Genomic DNA, 21698 nt, shown 5'->3' on the forward strand with positions numbered 1-21698 from the left:
TGATTTTTTAGGTCAATGAATACATGGTAGGAAATGTTTAAGTTTTGGTTCAATATTAGCCCATAGAGGTCATACTTAGGTAACAGTGTAAGATTGAGTTTCCAACATTTAAAAAAGTGTGAACATATAGCTTAGAGTGACTGAACTCTTTTTTTTCCCCTCCTTTTATTTATTTTTAAGAGAGAGGGCATGAGCGGGGGAGGGTCAGAGAGAGAGGGGGACAGACTCTGCGCTGAAAACTTTGGTGCTGACAGCAGCGAGCCCGGTGTGTGGCTAGATCATGACCTGAGTTGAAGTTGGATACTCAACTGACCGAGCCACCCGAGCGCCCCTTCGAGTTGTTAAATTCTAATTCAGTGTAGATGTCCAGAAGATAAGCTGCAGAACAGAAATGTCCCTGAAATCACTGCCCGCTTTTAAATGATTCTATATTATTATATAGTATCATGCTAACCTACATTTATGACATCTATGTTTAGAACATCTACTGTTAAAATTACTTTCGCATTACCTGCTCTTCTGATTTAAAATAAAAGGAGACTGTTAAAAAACTTTATAATATGTTTATGGATACAATTGATGGAAGCTAATTTAAATGATATCTTTGTCTTTTTTTTTTTTTTTTTAGCAAGTTAGGTGGAACCTTCATAATTTTTCATCTTTTATTTTCTCCCCAATTTCAGCCCCAGGACACTTCATTGTTCACCATGCAGACAGACCAGGGCATGATCTGTAACTTGGTAAGTTAACTTTGGTGTGTGTTTTGGGGAAGCTGTTACTTCCTGCTGAATGTTCTAGGGTCGATCATTCTAGGTTATCTAGAGCTTGAATATCCAGAATGTGGTTTCTGCAGCCCTTTCCTTTCTGGAAGCTAGGAACGAAGGCTTCTGAAAAATCTCATGGTGTCTTTGATGTTGGTTGCTTCTATTTATAAAGGCACAGTGATCCCAACAAAACACAAAAGTCTCCTAGTTAATGGACTTCCGTGGAAATCCATCAACGGCATGGATGTTTCTGCCTGCATGTAACTTACTCCACAGGACTGCAAGTGAAATAGCTTCGAGAATTCATGCTCCAAAATAGATCTTTCCTTCTTCTTGAGCCGGAAGCGACCTCATTTCTCATCTCTCATCTCCTCCCTCCATTTTGTGAGTTGTAGAAAGTCATGCATAGTAGAGATAGGATCCTTACGTTGCCGCCAGAGGACGTAGAAAAAAGGCTTAGCTCGGGATCACTCCTCTTGGTGTTAGAGGAGATCCCTCCAAGATTGTTGTTGCAGTTGTCATGGGAAACCCTTTCCCCAGCAGCTTCCTAGTGAAGTTGCATGAAGAAGCCTTGAGTGACGTCACTGATGAACTTGGCAGTGGTACACTACGGAGGACGGGGCGCTGTGAGAATTCGTTCACAAGGGTTATTTGTAGCTCACTGGTTTTCCCGTGGGAATGGTATGTAGTTATCCCAGCTCCTGGCTTTCGCATTGGACGCTTAGAATTGAATTTACGTAGAATAAATTTTTCTTTTTAGAGGATTTCACTTCTAAGTAAGGAATTCTGTTCTGGGAGGTTTGTCTTTTTTATTTATTTATTTTTATTTTTAATTATTTTTATATTTTTTTTAGTTTTATTTTTTTTTAGTTTACATCCAAATTAGTTAGCATCTAGTGCAACAATGATTTCAGGAGTAGATTCCTTAGCGCCCCTTGCCCATTTAGCCCATCCCCCCTCCCACACCCCCTCCAGCAACCTTCTGTTTGTTCTCCACCTTTAAGGGTCTCTTCTGTTTTCTCCCCCTCCCTGTTTTTATATTATTTTTGTTTCCCTTCCCTTATGTTCATCTGTTTTGTCTCTTAAAGCCCTCATATGAGTGAAGTCGTATGATTTTTGTCTTTCTCTGACTGACTCATTTCACTTAGCATAATACCCTCCAGTTCCATCCACGTAGTTGCAAATGGCAAGATTTCATTCTTTTTGATTGCTGAGTAATACTCCATTGTATATATATATATATATATATATATATATATATATATATACACATATATATATATGTATATATATATATATATATATATATATATATATATATATATATAGACACACACACCATATCTTATTTATCCATTGATGGGCATTTGGGCTCTTTCCATACTTTGGCTATTGTTGATAGTGCTGCTATAAACGTGGGGGTGCATGTGTCCCTTCGAAACAGCACACCTGTATCCCGTGGATAAATGCCTAGTAGTGCAATTGGTGGGTCGTAGGGTAGTTCTATTTTTAATTTTTTGAGGAACCTCCAGAGTGGCTGTTTTCCAGAGTGGCTGCACCGGTTTGCATTCCCACCAACAATGCAAAAGAGATGGGAGGTTTGTCTTAAAGGTTACTTCGATATTTCTCAAAGGCCAGGACATCTGGAATGCCGTGTCTGTAGATTGTCATACTTTTTGCCTTTTGGGTAACCAGGTGAGAGGTGGAGCTGTTTGGCTTGCAAATAAAGATTTAAGTACTTAAAATGCAAATTATGTAGGTGCTGATAATGGAGCCAGAGGGACTTACGTGTCATATTCATTGGTGATTTTCAGCCTGAGTGATGGAGTAAGGGTTATACTAATGCTGGAAGATGAGACTGTTAATTATTGCTTGTGAATGGGTCAAGAAAAATGGAGAAATACTGGAATAAAAAGAAACGCAGTGGGTCATAATTAAACTCACACCTATTACTTTGATGCAGAAGTCCAGACATAGAATCCCGTGGTTTTTAAGTTTCTCAAAACATCTTCGTACTGCCCACAGCTCACTGGAGGAGCTTCCATTTCTTGCTCTTCCCTTCTTTTGATATGTACTCTCTGAAGCATACATCTCGTACCTTCTTTCCATTGGGACTCTTAGCTTTGTCGTGGCCAGCACTGCAGAAGCTTCTAACGTTGGCTGGGCCATGTGAGGAACTCGGAAATCCTAGCAAACCCACTTCTCCCGCTGAGTTGTGGTTATATAGGATCTTCCCAGGAGCAGGACAGTTTCCCAACATTTGGTTCATTGACTGGTCTGAGCAAGGTGAAGGCTGAGGTTCGTAGTCAACTGCACATCTCCCCAGTCTGCATCTTACGGCCCACAGGACATCCCTTGAGTGTAAGTTTAAACTCTTGAATCTGCAAACCTTGCTCAGGGCTCAGTTAGCTCTATGGCCCTTACAGTTCCCACTAAATTAGCTTTCCCAAATTTGGAGAAAGAGGACTCTAAGGCAAGTGCCATACTGGAATGTGACTAGACTCTTTTTTTTTTTTAAGTTTATTTATTTCTTTTGAGAGTGAGAGTGAAAGCCAGCGCATGATTGGGGGAAGGGCAGAGAGAGGGAGACAGAGAATTCCCAAGCAGGATCCATGCTCCCAGGGAAGAGCACCACACGGGGCTTCAACTCACAAAATTGCCAGATCGTGACCTCAGCCGAAACCAAGAGTCGGACGCTTAACCAACTGAGCCACTCAGATGCCCCAAGAATGTGACTAGACTCTTAACCCCACTCCCAACCTATCTCCTTCCTTTGCAATGACCTGCCTTCCATCTCATGACAGAGGACACTAGAAAATGTGCACTGAGGCTGTACTTAACCATTCTGTTCTAAAGGAAGAATTCCATTTCTGTGTCTCAGAGTTAAACCATTGGGACATCCTGCTGCCACCAGTAAATTTAGAGTATACTTCTCCTTTGAATGTGTAATGATCACCACCCCGGCAACTAGTGCTCGTAAATGGGTATGGCTTGGATCAACCCATTCACAAGTCTGCCAAGGGAGTCATCTTGCAGAAAGAAAGTGGTAGAAACAGGGCATAATTCTGACCAGGACTATTTTAGATGTTTCCACAACATGTGGTTCACGGTCTGCCTGTGCTTTTCTTCCATCTTGACAAAATATTTACAATTTTACATTATCTTAGAAGGGATAGAAGGGTGACTTCTATTTCTAAATTGGAGTAGGTAATTTGATGTGCAGTCATGCTACCATGTCTCATCCTTACTAATGACTCAGTGAGTTATATTTCTCCCCCTAGAATTTAAGTTGTTAAGTTGCACAGCTGTATTGTGATATCTCACGTGATATTATAATATAGGGGAGGTGTTGTGACTTGTGGGGACATAACCAATCCTACGTCCTGTTCATACTGTGTTTCTGTTGCATTATCTGATTTCAGTAAGCAAATGCAAGTCACATCATATATGAAAGCACTTACTTATTCTTGCCTTGAGTAAAACTTCAGTTTCTTTGGACTTCCAAGAAACCCAGACTCTGATGCAAATGTTTTTTTCATTTTACGTTATCTAGATGTATATATATGTACGATGATATATTTATTTGACTCATATTTGGAAGCTTCTTTTGGTTCCTTATCTGGCTTCAGACTTTCTCCTTATAGACTCAGCCCACAAGGGGACCGCCACCTGCATATGGATTCCTTGGGGCTTTGTCAGATACCCTTCTTGTCCCTGTTGTGTAGGTCATTTGATATCGTCCTCTCATAGCAAATCACCTTGATTCCAAAATGGTAAGATCATATCCTGAGAGCTTACAGTATCTCTTGGCTGCTATGAAACCTTGCTCCATTATGAAGATAATTCTTTTGGAACAATAAAAGTGAAATCTTTTCCCATAAAAAAACTCTTGAGAGTGTATTAGAGCGAATTTTATCTTATTCTTTCTTAAAAATTGTGTCAGATCGCCCCCTTAAAGGTTATAAAAGCCCATAAAAATATCAAATCGCTGCACACTTGTCTACCAAAGTGTCCTTTCTCTTTTATTGTGTGTGTGACCATGCAGTGAGTCACGGTGGAAGATGCGGTGGGGGGGGGGGGGGCGGCGCAAGAGAAATATTTTGTGTGTTAATGCAGCACGAAGGTACTTGTTATTCATTTCCTGTCATCTCAGCCTACCTTTCCCATCCCTTCCATATGGAACTTGTCAAAGGGGCTTTGGCTCTTCATTGCTTCTGATGAGGGAGAGTCTGACAGAAGTTACTGATTTCCCCAATCACAGTGTTTTTTGGAAACTCCTTACTCCTCTAGGAAAACACTTTTCAACTTTCTTAACACTTTAAATGTCCTGATGGAAAAGGACCTCAATGTGCCTTCTGATGGCCATCCATTTAGTGGAATCATGCAGCTAAATAAACGTGCTTACATTAGTCAGAATTGAAAAAGGGGAAACATTTTCAGTAGCCGTGGTGATATGCATTGGCTGTGGTGTTCTTAAGGGGCCTGTTGTTACTTAATATTGCTAATTTTGAAACTAACAAAGTCTGGAGTGAAGAGATTCCAGAGGCTTGATTCAGCATATAATTGGGATCAGGAGGAAGTCTGTGTGTCAGGGTCACCGTGGGATGGAAAATCCTCACTCTTGGCCACACAATTAGAAGAGTCTAATTGGTATCACAGAGAATACCACCCTGTGGTCCCCTACAGAATTAGCTTATTATATGAAGAGACTGATTGCTAAGAATTTGTTTGGGGAGCGGGGGAAAGTGGAACGAGACACTGAACAGGAATATACAAGGCCACAAAGCATCTGTGATTGTGGTGGCTACTTGCCAGGTAGCTGGGTCTGCTCCTCCCAGCCAGGTGAGTGGGACGGTGGCTTCATGGTGACCTAGTCATGCAGATGAATGCATTTTGATCTAAATATTGGAGTGACCCTTCAATTTGGGGTCATTTGAAATGCAGTGCGTATCAGAGCCAGAAGGTCCCAGAACCCTGTGCCTCTGAGCTCTTTCTCGAGACCTCCTTCCAACTCCTAAGGGAGCTCTTAGGATCTCCTCTCTCTCTGCGAGATGGCAGAAAGTACCATTTTAGGGTCTCTTGCAGACATCATAAAGCTGCAAGTAAGTAAAACGAGTAGTAGCCAAAATGGTAAGTCTTTGTCTGACTTCAGGGGAAATGACAGTGCTTGATGATGCTAAAGAAAAGGCTAATTAAGAGTTCATTTCTAGACTTTCCAGTTAAGGGCTCCTGATGCCAAATGTGGGGCTTTTTTTCCAGCACGGACTTCATGAAGCTAGTTGCCCATAGGATGATGAAGAAAGTCTTAATTGTCCAGTATCCTGTGATGTTATCTACTCACATGTTGAATCTTTTTCCTCTGACCCTAAAACAAACAATCAAAGGCTGAATCTGAACAGGCCCTACCCACAGAGCCGAAAGCAGAGGAGCCCCCTGCTGCCGCCACACCTGCTGTTGGGCTGGACTCTGGACTGGACACCCGGGCTGAGGAGCCAGTGGAGGGGGCAGTGGTGAGCGCCGCCCCCTTCCCACCCTCCACCTGCCTTCCCTGCCACAGCCCTGCTCATCTCATGATCTCATTTCTCCCTTCTCATCCATGCTTCACTTGGGCCAAATCACCTCATCTGCCATGGCTCCCCAGGTGCAAATAGCCTTTGTGCCCTTGACAGTGAAACTTCATTCTTGTTTATGTTTTTAAAAGGACGATATCCAGACACCTGATCTTTTGATCTAGTGAGAAACGTCATATAACCTTAGGCTTGGTTCTCAAAAAAAGGGTGTCTTAATTCTTTTCTGAGACTCTCCCATTCATGGTAGGTAGGTTGTAGAACTCACAAATAACCAGCCTTGTTGCCGTTGTGCTCTGTCTGTGATGGGCTAGCAATGGCCCTGCAGGGAGGGACCAACCTGCCGGTGATAAACAGAAGGATACTAACTTTGTTGTCTACATATTGATTTCTTACAATGTTAGTTTCGTAGGTTGGTTAAGTCTCAGTGGCGGATGGAAACCCCATATTAAAAACCCTTGAATCTATAAAGATTCCTATGTGTACAACCGTTTCCTCGAAACCACATCTGGTGTTGGCTCTTAAAAGAGGGACCTTGAGGTTGTATTCTGTGCAAGGGCGGGGACCCTCTGTCTGCTTGGAAACCCACTCTTACCCCGCTCCACACAGCCACATAACACACCAGGCTGAGCTCCCTACGCACCATATTGAATTGGACAGTGTAGCGCTCATGAAAGCGACGATAACACCGAGGAAGATTTAATTCAGAATACTCATGGAGAGTGGAAAATAGTTTATGTATGAAATGCAGTTAACATGTCTCCCAAGAATCTCAGTCAGGTTACCATTCATTATAGTCTTTACAGAATCTGTACAAAGATGAAAATCAGCCTCCCTCTTCCCCAGAAGAACATTGCCTAGATTAGATAACTGGAGGAATTAAAGTTATATTTCTTGCTATCATTTGTTGTTGTTATTTTACCAGGAAGAGGGTAGGTCACCGGTCAAATCTATGGTTTATTAATAGAGTAGAAAATAAATAATAGGGTAAGATAGTGATGGGAAATACAGACTCAAGCAAAAGGATTTTCCACTTACAGAGTTGGACAGAGTTCTGTAGGGAAAACAAGAACTGTGCTCTGCTAGGTTGAGTCGCTGTTGGAAGTGCTGCTTACACGGACTTCAGATTGGAGAGCGCTGAGGCTCAGTCTCAGGGCTCCAGTGTCGGATTTTCTCCCACATTCGCTAGTGATCTTCATAACTCAGTGCAGATGCCCCCCTTCATTGGGTGTCAGATTTCAAACTGTCCTCCCATGTTCCCTTTAAGATTATTTAAATAACAAAGGAAGGGGAAGACACAGTTAATTTTGTTTTACTACTGTTAGAAAGGGAATTGATTTTCAAAAGACTACAGGTGACACCTGGGAGTTTGATATTGATGAGGTTCAGATGGTGATTTAGAAATGGCTTCAGTCCCAAAAAGTTGTCGCCAAATTTCTGTTTTGAATAGCAGCACAGACTTCATCCTCACCAGTACTTTGAAAGCACATGGATTCCGTGCCCCAGTGTAAGGCTTGGTGCCAAAACACCCAGGGTTTTGAGCAAGGCTGTGTGATGTCATGCCGTAGATTGGAGGTGTGAAATAGACAAGCTCACGAGTTAAATACCAGCTGGAATGTCAGTTGTCCATGGTCCCCTCTCAGCAGGTCCTGGCCATGTACCAATTGCACCTATCCTTCTTTTAACAGACCTACAGAAGTAGTTTTTGTTTTCAGAATTCAAATTCAGGGGCGCCTGGGTGGCTTAGTTGATTAAGCGTCCAGGCTCAGGTCATGATCTCACAGTTTGTGGCATCAAGCCACACATTGGGCTCTGCATTGACAGCACGGAGCCTGCCTGGGATTCTCTCCCTCTGCCCCTCCCCTGCTTGTGCTCTCTCTCTCCCTCAAAAAAACAAAACCAAAACCAAAAACAACCAGAGTCCAAATTCATTGTTTTTTCCAATGAACAATATTAATAGCTACCCATTACTAAGCAGCTACTATATCAGACCTACCATAAAGATTTATAATCTTTTTTAACCAAGGTTGATTTAAAAAATATTTAACACACCATGTGGTACAACCATCACTAAAACCAGCTTCCCTCATGTCGGGTAAGGAGATATTGGACAGAATTCCTCTTTCTGAAAACACTTGTCTCCTAAAGCTTGTAAGTGAACTTTGGAGAATAAAAAACAATTTGGATTCCTTGTGAAATATAAGGCAATTTGGAGAGTCTTCTGCAGGATTCAGGCACCTGTCGAGACGCAGAGGTTATGTGGGAACCACAGGTACAGCCCATCTGTGAGCCACCCTCTCTGAGGAGAAAACGTTCCAGTAACTCATTTTCCCATCTTCATACCGTCTGAAAAATGGCAACAGAAGAAGGCAGCTTACAGCAGCTCATTTGCTCATCAAAGGTAGCTCCTGTCTCTGTGTCATAAATTGACATGCTTGGATCAGGTCAGTTCTTCTCCATGTTCTCCCTTGAACTTAGGGAAATACCATCCTATAGAATGTAGTTTTGTCCTCGAATGTGGATTTACAGCTTCTTGCTTCCGGTCATAATCATGTAAGATAGTATTAAGGTTATTTTTTCCAAAGAAAGTTCTTCTCCCTTGCTAGATGTGTGATATTTAGTTGTAAAGACATAAAAAATTCACCTTGTGTCCTGAGAATTAATTAGTAGGTTGGCGATGGCTGTCATCAGTCAGGATTGGGTTGACATGACCTTTTGAGGTCCTTTTTTTTTTTTTTTTGCTGCCAAAATGTCACCACACAGTTATTATATTGAGTCTTGACAATGCATCTCATATGAGGTGAAGTTTGTGGTGGTTTTGTTAAAAAAAAAAAAAAAGAGAAAGGCAAATGCGATTTCAGAAACAGGAAATCTTAACCGCGGTTCACAAAGAAACCTAGGGCTTTCAAGAGAAGTAATTATTACATTTTTGTTTGTTGTTCTATTCCCCTTTACCTAATGTTTTTAGTTTTCCCCTACAATGCTAAATTGCTCCCGTATATCTGTAGGATGCATTTTATTTTTATCTATTTATTTTTTAACATTTATTTAATGTCGAGAGACAGAGAGTGAGTGGGGGAGGGGTAGAGAGAGAGGAACACAGAATCCGAAGCAGGTTCCAGGCTCCGAGCTATCAGCACAGAGCCAGACACAGGGCTTGAACCCAAGAACTGTGAGATCATGACTGGAGCTGAAGTCGGATGCTTGCTTTTTTTTTTTTTTTGGCCTATTATTTTTAAATATACTGCAATTAAATTTAGGGTTACCGTGATTTCTAAAACAGAAATGGGGGAAAGATCAAGGCAAAGATGTTTTTAGAATTGGTGGAGAAACCTGGAAGGCGAAACATTGACCCATTATTCTGGGGTCTACTTTTGTTTTCGCTGCATTTTGTTTTTTTGAAGATGTCACCAGACTTAAGTTGACTTGTCAACACCAACTTAAGCCACCAAGGGGGGGGAAAATATATAAATATATATATATGTATATATATATATATACATATATATGTGTATATATATATATACATATATATATATAACACTTAATCTTGCTAGGAAGATTTCTGTGTGCTTCAGTAGAAGGCATGTGGCTGTTTCTTCCTTCATTCAGTTGACAAATATATCGGAGTCCTCCCTAGATGTCAGGCTCTATTCTGGATCTGGGGCATACAGTGATACAGTAAATAGACACAGTTTCTGCTATCCAAGTTCACACAGACTAGTGGTGGAGGAGGTCAAGATTGCAGCGTGCTCGAGGTTTCTTCCGTGACGGTCACGTGCATGGGAGACAGCATTTGAGGTTTCTCCTTGTGCAGAGTAAACGTGAGAGCCAGGGGCTTCCACTGTGCCTCCAGGCATGAGGTCCCAGTATGTCACAGGAACACACAAGATGACAGGAAGCCAGAGTACCTTGATTTCTTGTCTGCCCTTCATCATCGTAGAATTATCTACAAAGTCAAAGTGCCTACTCTGGAACATGCTTTAAATTAAGTTCTATCTATCTATCTATCTATCTGATCCCTTTTTATAGAAAAAAACATCACAGAAGCGGCTATTTTCTCTGAGTTTGACTGCATTCCCACTAACAAGTAGTTACATTTTCAGTGTCCCTCTGGCCAGACAATGTCTCTGTTGTTGTGGTTGTTATTGTTATTGTTATTGTTATTGTTACTGTTATTGTTCTATGGTACCCAGTACAGAGCAGGGTGCCAGTAAATTCTGAGTCATTAATTTGATTGGTTGACACTCTAATCTGGGGGTCCTGAAAGAGTCTACAGCCAGAGATCTTAAAACACAAATATTTAGATGGTCATTTTCCTCCTCTTTGCTTCCATTCAGTTAATTTAGTTTTGGGTTTTTTTTTTTTCTTGAGAGACAGGGGGAAAGCGAGAGCATATGTGTGTGGGGGGGGGAGGGGCAAGAGGAGAAGGAGAGAATCTTGAATAGGCTCCATGCTGACGTCAGGACTCAGTCTCACAACCATGAGATCATGATCTGAGCTGAAGTCAAGAGTTAGAAGCTCAACCAGTGGAGCCATCCAGGTGCCCCCAGATAATTTACTTTTTATATTTAGGAAAAGCAAGCTGCTTATTGTGATCAAAAATGCTGCCATCTTTCTTATTCTGCAGCATAGTAGCTCTGTGACCTCTGAGCCGCCATCACCTCAAAGGCAAAATGGGTCAATAATTTTCCTCAAATTTTCCTGTTATGGCTTGGAAATAACACAAGCCACTAGCTCAGCAACTGGCACATAGAGGTTCCTCAGACAATGATTTTTTGATGGTATGGTTATTGCCATCATCATAATGAAAAGTGGTTTCCCCCAAGATCAGCAGAAGTAGGTGAAATCTATACTTGGGGAAGAAGAGGGCAACAGACGTGGAAGATAGAAACCCCCTTTTCAACATTGGCCCTATGTCAGAAGTGTTAAGGGACTCAATCTCATATAGGTCCCCCTCAGCACACGTTTCCTCTTGGTTCCTAAAGCTGTGTCCCATCAAAATTCTTTGCCCTGTCTAACTAAGAAGACTTTCAGACAAGGTCCATTGATAGGGAATTTTTCTACCTTCGTTGCTAGGGAGATAGGGTCAATCAGAGAACTCACACTGTCCCCTCAGCTACACCCTCCTTTAGGTGGTTGGAGAAGGAGAGAAAGGCAGGTGAGCTCCAGAGATATACACAAAGTTGATACAAGTGGCTGGGCCTAGATCTTTCTCTCTACCATTGCCCCAAGTCACAGGAAAGAGATGAAGTTAGCCACCACTAAAGGGAAGGTAACAAGCTGGAGGACAGCTCCCCACATCTCACACCTCACAGACCTGGTTGACCTGGATTTGTCAGTTTCCAGCTCTGGAAAATAGGGGCACTGCTATTTCTGGCATGAGGCCAGACAATGATGAACATCATTGAACATCACAGAGGTATTCATTAACCACCTGCCAGTTGCTAAGCAACTGCTTTCTGGGGTCTACTATTCCAGATCCCCTTCTTGAACAGGCCTAGGTGAGGGGTGTGTAATGTTACCGTTCGTTCTGAGTGTTCTTCCACTCAGAGGTGAATATCAGGTTGCAGATCATTCTGCCACTGTCGAGGAGCTACTTGTAGATGATGGGTGCCTAGTGATTTTCTAAGTGTTTCTCTTGACATGTGCTTTTTTTTTTCTAAATTAAGGTGAAATTCAAGTAACGTAAGAGGAATCAATTTAAAGTGAACAATTCAGTGGCTTTACTACATTTGTAATCTTGCACCACTGTTACCTCTATCTAGTTCTAAAACTTCCTCATCACCCCGAATTAAAACCTCCTACCAATTAGGCAGGTCCTCAAGCCCTTCTCCCAGCCCCTGGTAACTGCCAATCTGCTTTCTGGCTCCACGGATGTACCTACTCTGGATAGTTCATATAAGTAGAATCCTACAGTGAGCGAAGTTTTGTGTCTGTATTCGTGTATGTTTTTTGTCACGTAGGAAATTTTGTGCTCTGGGTGATGTTTTTAACATGTCTGGTTGTAATGAAATGGGATAAAAAAAAAAAGCTCCCCTCTTCTCCCAGTGTATATTGGCTCATTTACAAGCCCACATGGAAACCATTGCTGGCCAATCAGCACTGTTGGGTAGCCTGTGTAAGACCAGACCCATTCAAATGTTAAAAAAAGACAACTCTGAGGGCTCCTGGGTGGCTCAGTCAGTTAAGCGTCCAACTCAGTTTCGGCTCAGGTCATGATCTCACGGTTTGTGGGTTTGAGCCCCACATCCAGCTCTCTGCTGTCAGTGTGGAGCCTGCTTGGGGTTCTCTGTGTCCCTCTCTCTCTCTGCCCCTCCCCTGCTTGCTCATTCTCAAAAATAAATATTTTTTTAAAAAGGCAACTCTGCTTAGGCAGTAATAACTAACCACCCCCCCATACACATACATCAATTCCAGTCCCTCCCCATACATGAGAGCCTCAGAGATGCATTCCACTGGCTCAGCCCTCTCGCTCCATGAGTGAGCGTGCTAAGATTTATGGAGTCCACGGATAATGTGGAACTGAACATCCAGACTAGCATGTGTTACTGTTCTGTATCTGCTTCTTGCCCTTTCTTGATGGTCTATCTTCTCAACTCCCCCAGGGTAGAAAAGCCCTTTACATGGACCACTCCTCACGAGTGGACGTGATTTGGAACCATGTGTATGATCAGTAAAAACTGCTTGAGGGAGAATAGAGGAATTATCTCTGACAAATTGTCTTCTGTTCCCACAAGTCTCAAGTGGCTCACATGCTTTCTTTGAGAATGACTTTGTGTGGCCTGAAGCGAAAGGCAGTCTGACTATAACACCAAGGGAGTAAGGTTAAAGTAAACAGGGGCCATGTAGTAACAGCAGATATCACTGAGTGCTAATATTTGATGTGTGTTATCTCAAAGCTCCAGGAAATAGGCTTTACCTCAGTGTCATTGTCCCATTTTACAGATTAAGGAAACTGAGACACAGAGCATACGTGGTTTAACCAAACTCGCACACCCAGAAAGTGGTAACATGAAATTCAAATCCTGGCATCTTAATCCATAGATAGCCATCTCCCAACTGCACCAGCTACTATATTTTTAAAAAGAGCAGGCTTTATAAAGTATGTTTGTAGAGGTGCCAGGGTGGCTCCATTGGTTAAGCACCTGACTCTTGATTTTGGCTCAGGCCAGGATCTCCTGGTTCGTGGCTTCGAGCCCCGTGTTAGGGTCTGCGTTTGGCAGTGCGGAGGCTGCTTTGGATTTTCTATCTCACTCTCTCTCTCTGCCCCTCCCTTGTATGCTCTCTCTCTAAAATAAATAAAATAATTGAAAAATGTTTACAAAGTTCTTAAAAAGTACATTTGTAGACCGATTTCACAGCACATCTAACTAAAGCCATCGGGGTCACAGCAAGGTGGAAATCTCCCCATCCTGACCCCAGCATGTCCCACCACTAATGCTTAGACTCCATGGAAGTTCCTGGTTTGTAGCTGAAGGGTCAAGATGAAAGCAGAAATGTTTGTGCAGCCTCAGCCTTGAACTTCTTGGAAGGAACGTGTATTCTAATCCCCCACTTTGTTGTTTTTTTTTTTTATTTAATTTAATTTTTATTTTAGAGGGAGAGAATACAAGTGAGCGGGGGAACAGCAGAGGGAGAGAGAGAGAGAGAGAGAGAGAGAGAGAGAGAATCTTAAGCAGGCTCCATGCTCAGTGAGGAGCCCCACAAAGGGCTTGATCCCACGACCCAGAGATCATGACCTGAGCTGAAATCAAGAGTCAGATGCTCAATCGACTGAGCCACCCAGGAGCCCCTAATCCCCCACTTTGGATGTAGAGCAAGTATCAAAGAGCCTGTAACAGAAAGACCCCTGAATTGAGAGTCTGGAGAATGGGTTCCATGGCTAAGCAGCAAGGTGGCCTTGGGGAAGTGATTTTACCTGCCTCTGCCAGTGTGCCCATCTTCCTTTAAGAGCGCTATACCTGCTAAACTATATGCTCTCTTCCTGTGCTCAAGAATCTACAACTTATTACGTTAAAGCAGTAAGCATTTCCAAATCCCTTGTGGTATCTGCTAGGCAACTGGGCTGACCCACCACCCTGGAGTAGGCTTTAGTTACCAATACCTCGAGCTATGCGAAGGCTGCAACATCAGAGGTGTGCAGTTGGATGTTCCACATGCCGCTGTCAGCTGCCTACCCTTCCCCAAGATTCAGGCTCCAGTCCATCATCTGGCCGGATTCCAGGCTGTCCAGAAAGGCGCATGTGGTTTTTGGCAAGGTCAAGATTGGGAGTTTTGCCAACAGACCATGATGACATTTCGGTGATTTGCAGATTACCATTTTTGGTCTAGTCTCTGGGTGTGTCTGGCAGCCAACTGAAGTGTCGGTCCACTCACAAGAAGGCACTTTGAACAGTGGCAGCAAATGCTTTATGTATCATTCAAAGACAGATCATGCGGCCAGGCAAGGTCAAATGTTCCTTGTGCTGTAAAGGCATTTTCCTTAAACAGCCTCTGAAACTACGTGCGGTATCCACGGAAGCTGTCCTTTGCAGCCTCTTTGGAAGCTGGTACTTGCTCACATCCCCATCTCTGAGAGCATGTGGTACGCTGTATTCACCTTTGCTTTGAAAGATAAATCCACTTGTCCTAGGTATGTATGTCATAGACTTTGCAAGTAAATCTCTAATTAAAACTTTATTGTTAGAATATGTATCATTATTGGATACTCTGCCATGACCTGAAAGGCCAGACCAACCAAAAATTCATTAACTTTGGCATTTCTGCAGAAGATCTTAATTTTTAAAGTACGGAGCTAGGTCTGACAGACGTTGCCATGGCGACCCTGCTCCCAGTGGCTGAGTTGTGCTGAGACCCGGTTGCTGACGGTTGATGATGGGACTGCAGGCAATTCTCAGAGAGTAGATTGAAAAAAGATGATTGAGATGAAGGTCAAGGGGAAGAAAACCACTAAACTCCTTTATTAGGAAGGGACACGCATAGATCTATCAAATGAAGTTTGTAATAATACCAGGTGCCCCGTTGGAAAGGAACACCACTGGGGGTGGTGTCCATGGGAGAACTCACCTCTGCAGTCCTGCAGAAAAATGAAGGCCTGAGCTGTTTTCAATATAGTTTGTGTGGAGAGGAGTACCAGCCACCAGCATGTGTCTCAGTACAGGAGTCTTTGGGGATAAAATGATGCTAGCTGCCTCTTAGACTTTTCTTTAAAATGCATTTGGAGAAAAATCCTGTATTTAGACACAAATGTTAGGATCTTCAGACAAGTCAAGGGCTCAGGTTGGATCCATTTTAAGGGATGGGTAGGAAAAGGCAAGGGTGGCCTGTGACCAGCATTTCCTTTATGCTATTTATCTCCCTTTCTGACTTTCTAGAGGGACTCAGGGTTTCATTCCAGCTCCCATGCTGATTAGTGGAAGAATCACAACTAAGACTTGGCACTCCAGCTCTCTCTCCAGTGGTGCTGGCATTCCATTCCATTTTCTCATCTGTAAAATGGTGACATTGGGTTAGATGAACCCCATGGCCCTTCCAGCTTTGGGCTCCTATTCGTCTCTAACGTGAATATAACCAAGAATGTCCAACTGCCGAGTTTCTAAGTGTTCTCAGTTGTAACTCCGTAGTGCAGAGGGTAAAGCCAAAGACGGTTGACCTTCTCTCCCACCACATACGTATCTTTCTAAACAATGCATCTATAGGGCGATCGGCAAAACTAACGTTAGGGAAATTCTACCCAACCAACCATTTCTCGTTATCTTTTTGTCATATAATTAGCTCTCCATTAAGAGGGATTTTATGATATGTTTACTTAGGTGCCCCATAAATAGTGCATGTATGTGGATAAAGATTTTATTTATAATCTACAAATCTCACTATAAAGAATGGCATTCCAAGACAACAGGTGAATGCATTAGAGTTTGTGAAAATACACTCACATTCTTCACGAAGCATCACTTGCTTAGTTGTCAGTAGGAAGCAGTGAGTCCATGGGAATGCTCTACATCTCAGGATGACTACAGAACTCTGGAGTGGTGCATTGTCTTCTGGGATTCGGGATGGTGTGACAAAACACGGAATGTAGACTTAGACAAACTGTGTTGCTCCTGGTTTACTGACAGGGTGAGTTGCTTTACCTCTAAGTATTCGTTGACTTGTGTAGAAAATGGGAATGATACCTAATTGGGATGTTGGGCACATAAATGTGCAATAAATGTGAAAAACCAGGGGTGTAACGCCTAGAAAACTCTAGAGTCACAGTAAAGGTCAGTTTCCCCACCGGCTATGGGATGTGCATACGTTGAACCTGTCAAGCAGAAGTCTGCCTGTGGATCAGAATTCTTACTCTCCATGTTTGGGGTAAATTGGCAAGCCTAGAATTCAGCGACCTTTTGGGCCAAGTGCCTCTTCCAAGAGCAAGTATCCAGAAGATGCCTACTCTCTGACTCTGATATAAAATGTCCTTTAACCAAATTAACAATATACAGTACATTTCTTACATTCTTTAGTTACCATTTGTGTCACTTACCCCAGGAGTATTTTAATGAAAATGAAATGCATCCCAGGAGCACATAACTGAAAATTAAATGAGACACCTGAAAACATTAAAAAAAAAATCACGAACTTACATCAGCTTCACTATTACCAGGGTTGGGCTTTTTGTTTGTTTGTTTGTTTGTTTTCATTTTAATGCCCTTTACACTTAAGTATACAAAGAAAGTCAAAGTATCAGTGGTGCTGTATTCTGGAAGTATTAGCCAAGCCCAGAGGACTTTCCACAAACCGAGGATTAAACAGATCGTTAAAGTATGATAACGAAGCCTGGCATGAATAAGTATGTGATCGTTTAATTCATCCAATCTGGGCAGAAGGCAGTTGGCATCCAGCCCCCCGTGGGGTGGGAGCATCTTTCCGAAGCATCAAGGTCATTCTGGGTCTGCTGCTTCTCTCATAGCAGTTTGTCCTTTGACACGTATGGAGGCATTCATGACAGATGCTTTTGTGTAGACACTTGATGCATCCTTCCCCAGCTCCTGTTCTGGAAAGGACATCTCCAGATGGGGAATGAAAGGAGCCAAGAAGATGGTCCTGTGTCTACTGATCAGGCCTAGAGAGATCTCCCCTAATTTTATATAATAAAACAAGTCAACACATTTTTAAAATGGCTGTAGAGAGAGCAACCCAAAAGGAGGAAAACATTGCCTAATGGATACAGTTTAAATTATCTTTAGAGAGCAAGATAAAATTACCAACATTTTTTGTCCGCAAAATCCAAGATGTCCTTCCTTACGTGAAACAAAAAATGAGAGAGGTGGTGATAAGGTAACCGCATTGAGATAAAAAGGGAATTGCTTATGAGGCAGATGATGTAAGAAACAGTTTTAAGGGGAGGAAATGTAATATTAGAATTAAAATTTGCAGAAGTGGTGAAGACCAGAAGCCATAATGTACAGAATGGATTCTGTGATAGCACAGATAGACAGATAGGGGGAGCTCTCCTGACACAAAGAGGGAAATCATAAGCAAAGGTAATAGATGTAGGAGTCAAAGACTGAGGAGAGGATTCACGGATAACTGTTCACCTTAAAGAAAGGAGTAGCTGCTGGGGCGCCTGGGTGGCTCCGTCAGTTGAGTGTCCGACTTTGGTTCAGGTCATGATCTCACCATTTGTCGGTTTGAGCCCCGCGTTGGGCTCTGTGCTGACAGCTTAGAGCCTGGAGCCTGTTCCAATTCTGTGGCTCCCTTTCTTGCTACCCCTCCCCCGCTAATGCCTCCCCCAAACATTAAAAGGAAAAAAAAAGGCAGATGCAACACCAGCCAGCACAACAGAAGAAAACAGGCTTGAGCTGAAAGTTTCCTCAGTTTTCTAGTTGAAGGAATTGCTGCGTGCAGATCACAAGAAATCACCAACAAAAATGCACTGTTGATGAGAGACTAACATCTGAATGTATTCTTTCAAACTTTTAAATTCAGAGCTTGGAAGAAAGTTCTGCAAGCATTTCACATGGGCAGGGATGGGGGGGTTGGGGGAGATGTGCTACCAAAGAACAACCAGGCAGGCCTTGGACTTGCCCTTCCCAGCACTAAAGTTCAGGAACTATTATAACAACATGCAGATTTTGAACATAAAAAAATCACATTGTAGCTATTTAACCCCAAGACAGTATAGTTGGTCACATATGGAAGCAGCAGAAAGATATCAAATATGTAAGGGCTACAAAGTCACCATAGAATTTCCTGGAAAACATTGTGATAGACTGAAAGATGACTCAGTCAGTCTGGACAGACAGAATAAAGCAAATGTAACGTGTGGATTGAAAGTCCCAGGTAGTAGGCACTTGGATGTTCAGTGTATGATTCTTTTTATTTTCTCCATATTGACTGTTACCCTAATAAAGTGCTGGGCAAAAATTCAAAAACAGAACTCAATAAAGACATCATAAATGAATAAAGGGATTATGGTTAAGTGTTGAAACTATTTACCTGTGTCGTCTAAGCAATTGCTATAAATATGGTTATAAACAAAGACCTTTCTCAGAGTATTAGCATAATATTTAAAGTAGAAAGCAACTACTGTTCAACGACAAAACTGTTAAATAAATTGCTAAATAGGAAAAAACAATAGGGGCGCCTGGGTGGCTCAGTTGGGGAAGTGTCCAACTTCAGCTTAGGTCATGATCTCAGGGGTCATGAGTTTGAGCCCCACATCGGGCTCTGTGCTTGTGGGTCAGAGCCTGGAGCCTACTTCAGATTCTGTGTCTCCCTCTCTCTCTCTCTCTCTGCCCCCCCTCAAATAATCATTAAAAAGAAAAAGAAAAAACAATTAAAGTATAAATTATATAACCATTGATACAATTTTTCTAAGAAACATAATCTGTGTGTTGTAAAACAGACAATAAAGCCCCTCTAAGCACAGAAAATGAGTGAAAATCAATATGTGAAATGTTATTTCTTCTATTGTTTTTAAACCCATGGTATCCATTATTTTTTTATCAGAGAAATGCCTATTTTCAGTTAAAATAGCCTAACCGATACGTAAGTATGGAATTTCATTCTAGGGTAGTCCTCAGACCTTGCTGGCTTTTCCGCCATTGCTCAGAGCTAACATTGCCAAGAAAACAAACAATGAGTAAACAAAATAAATCAATAAATTACACAAGATTGCAAATTATTGTGTAGCCAATCACTACTCTTGTCTGGAATCTGGGTCCCTGTGGACCTGCTTTCCGGGCGCCATCTCCTGGAGGGGTTGGCTGGTTTCCATCATCCTGTTGTGTTTCCCTGCTTTGTGGGATACACACCCCATTGCTGCATTGAATTCATTGCATTCCACTTCCGGAAGCTTTGCTAACAGGTGTTTGGAAGGGCTTTGGCATGAATGCCAGGACCAAAATGCTTTCCATCAAAGAGATTGTTGAGGCAGAAGCTCCAGCAGTAAGATCTGCATGTTGTGATAAAGTGAGAGCCCTTGCTGGTGCTTGTGGTTTTTGTGATGCATGTGCAAATTGCCACTAGTCAGGATGCCTTTGCTTCAGTGGGCCTATTCGGTACAGTCAACATGTGCCCAAGGGCAGGGAGAACTTTTTTTATATCTCTTTGCATGAGCCGTTTCCCACCATAAATCTATTTGGCCAACAGATAGTACAGGTTTTCTTTAATGATTATTTATATTTGAGAGAAAGAGAGACAATGTGATCAGGGGAGGGGCAGAGAGAGAGGGAGACACAGAATCGGAAACAGGCTCCAGGCTCTGAGCTGTCAGCACAGAGCCCAACGCACGGCTCGAACCCACGAGCTGTGAGATCATGACCTGAGCTGAAGTCAGACACTTAACTGAGCCACTCAGGTGCCACACAGATAGTACGTTTGGGGCAGAAGTTAAGATAATGGTGTTTCCCTTAACATTTGCGGGGACAAGAAAAAGTTAACATCATTGACTGTCATAGGCTTGAAATACTTTCACTAGTTTCAGTCCTCTGGTCTCCCCGATGACACTTAAAAAAACAAACAAACAACAGATAGCAGTCATTAATCATTGTGGTGTTTCCTAGCAGTTGTAACATCTCTAGTAGTAAGTAAGCAGAGTCCAGAAAATGTTTCCCATTTCTGAATCTACAAATAGCTAACAAATTGGAACCCGTAAAAATAATAACAAAAAGAGGGATAACTCTGTCACTGAAAATCACTTTTTCAATCTGTCTCTGATATTATCTGGAGCTCACACCTAGTCTGAGCAAATGGAGTCCTGTTTTCCCGTGTACGTTTATGTTGTTCTGTTATTACAGTCAGTAAATATGTATTGGAGATATTTTGGTAAAAGCAGAAAATGTGGAACAGATTCCAGACATAAACGGAGGATTGGGCATTCTTGATTTTCAGAGCCAGTTCTGGAGGCAGAAAGGAAGGAAGACAGGTAGCAGACAGTCTTTCTATGTTTCTGAAATAGTCTTAAGGTCTGTAAAATCTAAGTGTTATGTTTAGCTAGAGAAATGGGAATTCATTGCTAGTGGACTCAAGAGAAGAATGGGAGTGTGTTAATTTCTGCCCTCTTCCAAGTAGTTCATTTAGAATTGTTTTAATGTCTTATTTATTTATCTGTAGTCAAAGTGTCTGTTTCCTTGACACTTCGCCTTTACTAACATTTTTAATTTAAATCTTTTGGTGATTTGTGTTGGCCATCATTCTCCCCTCCCCCCCCCCCCGCCCCCCTTTTCGTGTATGTGACAGATCAGGTAAATTGCTGACCGGTGGAAACTGGGGTATTTGCTCCTTTGAGATCAGCAAAACATCCCAGCTGGGGACAGACATTGCCCTTGGCCTCCACCTGCTGGTGGCTGGAATCACAGCAGCCACACTATCAAGGTCTCAATCACATCCAGCCAATGACAGCTGTTTAAATTATTTAGCAAAGGCAAGGTGATAACATACTGCCAGGTATATCTTGCAGTTGTAAGATCTGGTATGATCAACCTGATAGCTCTTTAGAGCACTAGAGATAAATCAGGGACTCCTGATTAACATTCTTTTTGTATGGAGAGAGTTAAGTTATTTTTGACAGCACCATTAAGACTTCACAGAAATATATTCTCTTCTGGACATACATCAGTTCAGTTGAGAGTGAAATCCAATCCCTAGTGGTTTGTGCTTGGCACATATATGGATGGAAGGATTTGTGCATAATCGTTGGGAGGGGTAGCCTGTTCAACAACACAATGGTTGCCTTTTGATCTGTGACTGTGTGTATGTGTGCATGTGTGTGTACCGTCTGCATGATACACAGTCCATCTGGTTTGATGCCGTTGAAGAGTAGGGAGATACTCCATAGGTGTGAGTTTTCAAGCAGATGGAAAGCATAAGTGACTCAATT

General features: G+C 42.3%; 1 protein-coding gene across 7 annotated transcripts in view; it reads left to right on the plus strand.

Moving 5' to 3' along the window:
* The window catches only part of AMPH (amphiphysin), a 251131-nt gene that overhangs the window by 213909 nt on the left and 15524 nt on the right, over positions 1-21698 (plus strand). For 4 of the 7 annotated variants that reach the window (XM_023250207.2, XM_023250208.2, XM_023250210.2 and 1 more), the window contains 2 exons: positions 684-740; positions 6149-6274. In XM_023250207.2, the coding sequence (XP_023105975.2) occupies positions 684-740; positions 6149-6274 (183 nt within the window). The remainder of the gene's footprint in view (positions 1-683; positions 741-6148; positions 6275-21698) is intronic. The other 3 variants (XM_023250209.2, XM_023250212.2, XM_023250213.2) reach the window with 1 other exon arrangement.

Source organism: Felis catus, chromosome A2, assembly GCF_018350175.1.
Source record: "Felis catus isolate Fca126 chromosome A2, F.catus_Fca126_mat1.0, whole genome shotgun sequence".
Lineage (NCBI taxonomy): Eukaryota > Metazoa > Chordata > Mammalia > Carnivora > Felidae > Felis > Felis catus.